Here is a 7,786-nt window from a genome sequence, read left to right as displayed (position 1 = left end):
AAACGATTTATATTTTGAGACGATGAAATAAGTATTAAATAATTCACTAAATTTTTATTAAAAATGTTAAAACGTGTAACTAAAAATTAATTTACTCAAGAATCATTTTGATAAAATTTAATACCAAACTTTAATATTAAATCATTAAAATTTAATAATTATTTCGAAGAAATAGTATTTTTAGATAAATAATTTTTAAAAAAACTGTGTCAAAAATGTTAAAAGTCGTGTTGAAAATTTTATTGAAAATTTGGTGATTTACACTAAAAATTGCTTCATTTATACAAATCGAATTGTCTATTTGATATAAGAAGAATAATCTAAAATCACTTAATGGGAGGCTGAATTTTAATATTTAATTCTTCAACTAATACTCAAAAGAAGTAAAAGTAAAACACCACAACAGAGTTGGAAAAATATCTCTGATATTATTAGCGGTCGTCCACTTGTCCTCATCATAAACCTCATCAGTCTAATCATGATTGCAGAAGAAAGTTAAGATCAATCTCATTTTGACCAACTCGTCCAAAACCGCACGTGCGAGCTGCGTGCCCACGTTTCGAGAAGGCGTTCGCTATTTTTCTTTTTAATTTTTTTTTAAAATTTAAATCCTCTCTTTCTTTATCTCTGTCACTCTCTAGGGGCCGTTTGGTTCATTTGTATTGGGTCCCTCCTTACCACTCTCTAATATCCTCTTTTAACTCCGTCTGTCAATACCGAGCGGGAAACGGCCGCCACGCACGATACCATTGACCAAATACACCACTAACTAGAAAACATAAAAAAAACTCCCCGCTTCTATTCGCCGGAATCTTGCTTATCTGGTCGCCGTTAGTTTTAACGCTATACCTTTCGGTATCATTATCCTTCTCTCTTTGGCTTTAATTAAGGGTATTGGATCTCCCTTCATCACTTTCCCCTGCTAAAAGAAGTTTCTAGAGAGGGACGCAGACACAGGGAGAGTCATTATTAGGGTTTTCGTGGACTTTTGAGGTTTGTTTTTAATGGACGAGAGTGTACTTGACGATATTATACGGCGGCTAGTGGAGGCAAAGAACGGGAGGACGACGAAGCAAGTGCAGCTGACGGAGGCAGAAATCCGGCAGCTTTGTGTAGCATCGAAACAGATCTTTCTCAGTCAGCCTAACCTTCTCGAGCTTGAAGCTCCTATAAAGATTTGTGGTAATTTATATATGACAAACACTACCGCCTCACAGCATGTCTAATATTGTTAAATTTGTGCAATTTTTTTAATTTTTTATTATTTTGAAAAACTTGTTCTTTTGGAAAGTATGTGTTGTTTGATTGATGTCTGTTTGATGCTCGGGCTTTTATTTATACACAAATATATTCTGGAATTTGCTTTGATAAGAAAAGTGTCAACAGTGTGCTTACTGCATGGGTTCAATAAGTAGATAGCAAATAAATTTTGTGAATCGGTTGTTAAATGTATGTCCTAACGTTTATAAGCTGATTGTTGAATTTGCACGATGATGATCAACTTACTTGGCTAAGGAGTTAACATGTAGAAATTGAATGAAAAGCTTTTAAGTTAACACTGATGTGGATGGTAAGTAATATGAATACAACTTCAACTATTGGCTTTTTGTAGCATACTTCGGTGAATATTACATGTACATAATTGATATGAGTTGAAGATCCTTTTTATCCCGCTATCCGATGGTGCGGCTTTGTGAAGGCATCCATAAATTGCTGACCGCTGGTACTTTAGCATCCAAGTAAATGCATAATTTGAGTGGCGGATGTGACTGTTGTTTCATTTTTGTTGCGAGGTTTATGTCTAATTCATATGTAATTGGTGAAACTGACATTTATTTCTTTGTTCCTTTTCTTTCTTTTTTTGCCTCTTGAATTTTGGGAGGAGAAAAGCGTATAGAGAAAAGAAATCAAGGCTTTCTTTTAATCGCTTGGATTAGAGAACTATGCATGTTTATAGCCATTTCCTTTCAAAGGCCCCAGAAAAGCTTTTGAAGATCTTTAGGCACTTTTAAGTAAGCTAGGGGACTTGGAGAACTGCTTAGCTAGTCTTTGAAATTGGATGATATTGTCTTTTCTTCACATAGGCCTACAGGGCTTCTGTTGGAGTTTTTTTTTTTTTTTTTTTTTTTTTTGAGTGTGGACAAGCGCGTGGGATCTTCTTGTTGGCTTGTATGTGTTAGACTTGTCAAGATATCTGGTATGGTACCTTGTTTATCATGGCTGTTTGGTACACATGTCAAAGCATGTGACTTTGAGCTGGGCTTTGGTTAAGGGGGTTCGTGCCCATCCTTTCTAAGCAACATTGTTATATGGTGTTTTAAACCACGTGTTTGGTAATAGATCAATATTTTACTATTTTAAAGAGCTGTACGTTTTTATTGCATTGAGTTGCTGATAACTGCAACGAATTTCCAGCTTCTTATAATTGATTACACATTTGTGTTTTTGGTAATTTGTTAAGTGTCAAATCTGCAAAGCTTATCGATCAGCCCTTTTAGGTATTATTATTGTGATTGCATTGCACTTTGCAAGAACATTAGCTTTAATTGGATTTTGCATTGTTATTACCATCATTCTTCTTCTTCTTCTTCTTCTTCTTCTTCTTCTTCTTCTGTTATGGTGCATTTGTTAATTAGCCTCAAGAGTACTCAATGTAGTACTTTCATGTCATTACTTGTTTTTGAAGGGCTTGTGTATTAAATGAGGAGAAATAAACAATGTTTGCGTAACTTGTTCAATGCATAGATAGAGATGTGTGCATTTCTCTCCATTATTGTATGAAAGGAGAAGGAAATGGATGTTAAAAGTTGTTGGGGGTTTTTTTTTGGCACAACCAGTTTGCTTATTACCTTAAGATTAAAGCTTGATGCATCCTTTCATATTAAAGCTTGAGCCATGAGCCATCTCAGCTATGTATCTAACCTGTAATTGTCGATTGTTAGTTAATAAGATTAATGAGGTAGCTATGAGCTGTTTGTCCATTGCGTTGGCAGGAGATGTTCACGGTCAGTTCTCTGATCTTCTACGGTTGTTCGAATATGGTGGGTACCCACCGGCAGCAAACTATTTATTTTTGGGGGACTATGTTGATCGTGGTAAGCAGAGCATAGAGACAATATGCCTCCTCCTTGCCTACAAGATCAAATACAAGGAGAACTTCTTCCTTCTGAGGGGCAACCATGAATGTGCTTCCATCAACCGTATATATGGGTTTTATGATGAGTGCAAGAGGAGGTTTAATGTTCGCATCTGGAAGACATTTACTGAATGCTTTAATTGTCTGCCTGTTGCTGCTCTTATAGATGAAAAGATCCTATGCATGCATGGTGGATTATCCCCTGACCTGAAAAGTTTGGATCAGATCAGGAATATTGCTCGACCTGTTGATGTGCCGGATCAGGGACTTCTATGTGATTTATTATGGGCTGATCCTGATAAAGATATCGAGGGCTGGGGAGAGAATGACAGGGGGGTGTCATATACCTTTGGGGCTGACAAGGTTGCTGAGTTCCTGGGGAAACATGACCTTGATCTCATTTGTCGAGCCCATCAGGTAATCTTATGTGAATAAGCTTTTCTACTTGGGCATTTGTAGTCATGCTTGTCAAAAGCATGTTGACTGGATCCGATTTTTCATTAATTGGTCACTGAATTTTTCCCGTTTTCTGTTTTTCCTTCTTATATTGTAGTTTATTAAGTTACCTTTTCAATATCATATCAAATATATTAACAAAACTTGTCGAAAGAGAGGTGGATGCAATTGGTCATGTTATCATTAATTTTGCATGCTCATGGTCATTCACATAGCCATGACATGGAGATCAATATGCATATTATCATAGGATGATTATCAATTAATGCCTATTTGTCTTTTCTATTTATGAGCATGACTAATAGGTTGTTGAAGATGGTTATGAGTTTTTTGCAAAGCGGCAGCTGGTAACAATATTCTCCGCCCCAAATTACTGTGGTGAGTTTGATAATGCTGGTGCCATGATGAGTGTGGATGATACTTTGACTTGTTCTTTTCAAATCCTTAAATCCTCCGAGAAGAAAGGAAAAATGGGATTTGGAAACAACATGTTGAGACCTGGAACTCCTCCACATAAGGTATGTAAATCCTTAATTACCCTTTGCCTGATAAATTAACCTTGAATTCTGTTCCAACTTATGGAAAAGTCTTTATCATGGTTAAAATTCTACTGAACTAAACCACTAGCCAATTTTTTATTTATTTTGTTTTTTTAAGAAGATAGAAATCATGATTGAAGTTGAGAGTGAAAACTAGAATTTCTTAGTTTGCTTGTAGAATGTGATCCTATCCCCCAAAAAAGCCTTCTTCCAAAAGGAATAGGCAGCGAGATAGATGACTGAGATCAGGTTTGTTGGCATCTATGGGAATTCACTTCAATTAAATTAGAAGTGGAGATGGGCAAAAAGGAAATTTTCGTCATTTGTCAATGTGGATATCATTTGAAAATGAGTAGTTCAGATAGAATTCAACTTTCGATTGACCTAGACACTTGGAATCCTATGGATGAAGACATGGCATCTCAACATTATAGATTTAAACATTATTGATCTATTCAAATGTTCATGATGTTAGGTTGAAACCTGGGAACTTTTATTTATATGATAATTGAGGCTTTAGGAAGTTCCATTAGACTGAATTTTGATATTGTGGTATAGGTAGTCCATCGATTTTGGGTCAAAATTAAGAATTTATTTTTGGACCTTTCATTTTAAAACAAGATTGGTCATTTCTTGATCTTCATTTAGTGTTTGATTGAGAATACTGGTGCTGGATGGCTAACTGATAGGCTTGAAACTTTTTCTGGCAAAATATGATTGTTTTTCTCACCATGAAGCTGAATGAATTATGACAATACATTTCTCAATTTCAGGGGAAGGGTTGATCGATTTATACTAGCTTTTAAAGATCTGAAGTGGCATATCAAATGGAATCAATCCATCCTGTGTCTTGTGTAAGGTTTCTACAACAGAATTACTTTGCTGCTTGGCAAGGTCCCAGGACTATCAATACTGCATGTTTTGGCATGAAAAGGTGAAATGTGAAGACATAATGTTTGTGACCACTGTCATAGTAGGTGGGGCAACCATTGTCAGTGAAATGGGTAGTTATTTAAATTATGTAAAATGGGAAACTTCTGACTTTATGCTGAATTGCAATTGGCTAGGTGAACACTTTTCAACTCATGGCATTAGTTCATTTTCTGATTGCCCTCTTTAAAAATGAAAGGTAGTATCCTTTTTTTAGCTAATAATCATTACCTGAAAATATTTGCTGCGTGGTAATTACTGCCTTACATACGCACAACGTGGGTAAAGGTAATTTTCTGACTCCTTTTCTATTCAGTGAAAGATGGTACAAGTCTCAGAAATGAAATACATAGGCATGAATCTCTGTTAATTTTAATATTTTTTTTAAAATTTATATCAAAAACACTTATCCAAATAACACATGATATGCTACTTATCGTAAGCTAGTTTTGTATAAAAACTTAAACGGTAGATGTTTTAGATTCTAAATCATCATCATCTACTAATTGGATTCTCTGTCTCAAATATTGAATCTTATGGTAACAATCATTAATAATATAGAACTATAGTGTTGTTTTCACAATGAAGAAAGCACCACAAGTCAAGTTGATAGTTGTTGACTTTTTGTCTGTTCTTGTAGTCGGGCTTTTTTCGTTGTATTTGTATTTTCCGTTGGACTTAATTCTCATGGTTGCAGAAAGAAATCTTGTCATTTGCGACCCGATAAGTGAAATATGTTGTTGTTGTTGGGCCTTTTGCTTAATTAATTTTCTGACATGTTTTGACCCTGAAATAGAGTGATAATAGAAATGCACGTTTGAATGTAAAGAAATTATTCGAAATTTATTTTAAAATTTATTTGTTAATTGACTGCTGTAGTTTCTGCCCTTAATGGGCTTTGTAATTTTGTATTATATAATCTACCCCCTTTGTATCATAATTTGAAAAGGTTAGCATTGTTAAAAAAAAAAAAATGATTGCAAACAAATAGCGATGTTAACATGATGGTTTTTGAAGAAGGTACGTTTAATTTTGTGATTACTAACATATTTAAGAGTTTTTTTTCATTATTTATTGTTTTGATTATTAATTATTGAAAGAAATAAATCAAATCAAGTTACAGTAAATATTTATATATATATATTATATACATATGAAAGCAGAAACAAAATGAAAGTTGTCTTTGTTCAGCATTCTATTTTTCTTTTTTTAGAAAATTTAGAGTTTTTATTTTTTTATTTATTGTGCTTTGCATGGCTAACATAATTGTTTTTTTTTTTTAATTTAATATTTTAATATATAGCATTGATAATTGATAACTTTTAAAATTTAATTTAATCCAACTAAAATCTTATTTTTTAAAACATAATTTAATTCACTAAAATACTATATATATAATTTGATTGTACTTTTAGTATAATCGAAACTAATAAGCTATATTAATGAAACGAGAGTTGTTTTAAAGAAGCCAAAGGAGTAAATGGTTGTACGAGTATATCAAATACAATATTCCGCTTTTATTTTAGATTTATATTTTGTCATGTGATTGTATAGTTGTGGAACTAATTATAGATGAGTTTTATATTTTCTACTTGCTTTTTGACTTTGTTATTGTTGCATGTCTATTATTAATTGTTAATTTTTGACAGTTAAATAATAAAAATTATTTGCATTTTTTTATGAATTTATCTCTACTCAAACTCTAGTATAGTTATAATGATATGACTCTAACACATTCTATTAATTAAATCCTAATCAATACTCTCACATCAAATTTAATTTAAAATATAATGGAAACAAATTAATTTAATTTGGATTTTTATTAAAAATGTTAACAAAAAAATATTATTAAAATGTTTAATAGTTTAATTGATGTTTTTATTTATTTATAGTGTATTAATTTATTTTTAATAATATTAAATCTCCAGCATCATGTGAGCAGTAAAGAATTATTAATTAAAGTAACGAGACAATACATAAATAAATACATAAATAAAACTATCAATTTTTATAATTAAAATTTATATAAAAATATTTCAAGAATTCTTCTTTTATTGTATATAATTTTTAAAAATTCAAAAATCAATTATATTTTTTGAGATTTCAAATACACTTAATTATAAAATATTTGATAATAATAATTATTCAACTAAAATATAAAAATTTAGATGTTGACTCCTTTCATCTTTCTGTTTTTTTTTTAATTTAGTATTTTATTTTATTTTTCTATAATTTGATTGTATCTTGAATATATTTTTAAAATTTTTTTACAATTGTTTTAACTTTATAAATTATTATAAGTTTGAAAATTTTTAATTATTTTATTTTATTAATATTTTTATGTTAATTTAAGTATTACGCGAAACGACTAGTTAAAAATAAAACTCAACTTAAACATTAAATTTGGGAGTAATATTCGTTTTATCCAAAATTCAAATTTTGTAATTTACTCTCTAAACATGCATCAAAAGAATAAAAAACACAATTTTTCATAAAAAAAATAATTTTCATATTTTTACTATATAAAATTATTAATAAATTCTAAAATCGAGAAAGAAAAATTATTTAAAAATATACAATAATTAATTACGTTGTCTTGTCTTTGAGCTAAAAGATAATTAAACAAACTATTTGATTTAAAAAGAATATTTGATTATACAGAAAATTGGTTTGAAAAAATAATTATCATTTTTTAATTATTTCTTAATAATATTTGATCCAAATT

At 31.0% G+C, this 7,786-nt stretch overlaps 1 protein-coding gene across 1 annotated transcript; it reads left to right on the top strand.

The window, feature by feature from the left end:
• Positions 1-647: 647 nt before the first annotated feature.
• Positions 648-5,285, top strand: LOC105645743 (serine/threonine-protein phosphatase PP1). Its single transcript, XM_012231423.3, has 4 exons — positions 648-1,182; positions 2,994-3,553; positions 3,898-4,110; positions 4,905-5,285. Exons 1-4 carry the CDS (start codon positions 1,005-1,007, stop codon positions 4,914-4,916), a joined length of 963 nt encoding a protein of 320 aa, XP_012086813.1. The 5' UTR covers positions 648-1,004; the 3' UTR covers positions 4,917-5,285.
• The last annotated feature ends 2,501 nt before the right edge of the window (positions 5,286-7,786 follow it).

Source organism: Jatropha curcas, chromosome 4 (genome assembly GCF_041381405.1).
Source record: "Jatropha curcas cultivar XTBG-Jc1 chromosome 4, XTBG_Jcur_1.0, whole genome shotgun sequence".
Taxonomy (NCBI): Eukaryota; Viridiplantae; Streptophyta; class Magnoliopsida; order Malpighiales; family Euphorbiaceae; genus Jatropha; species Jatropha curcas.
Note: the sequence above shows the minus strand (reverse complement) of the source record. Positions and strands in the feature narration are given on the sequence as shown.

Bases quoted from the DNA above. Each gene is read 5' to 3' on its own strand.
- LOC105645743 (XM_012231423.3), top strand. From the start codon at position 1,005: ATGGACGAGAGTGTACTTGACGATATTATACGGCGGCTAGTGGAGGCA. The intron at 1,183-2,993 runs GTAATTTATATA...TTGCGTTGGCAG, and splicing joins AGCTCCTATAAAGATTTGTG to GAGATGTTCACGGTCAGTTC. The intron at 3,554-3,897 runs GTAATCTTATGT...CATGACTAATAG, and splicing joins TCATTTGTCGAGCCCATCAG to GTTGTTGAAGATGGTTATGA.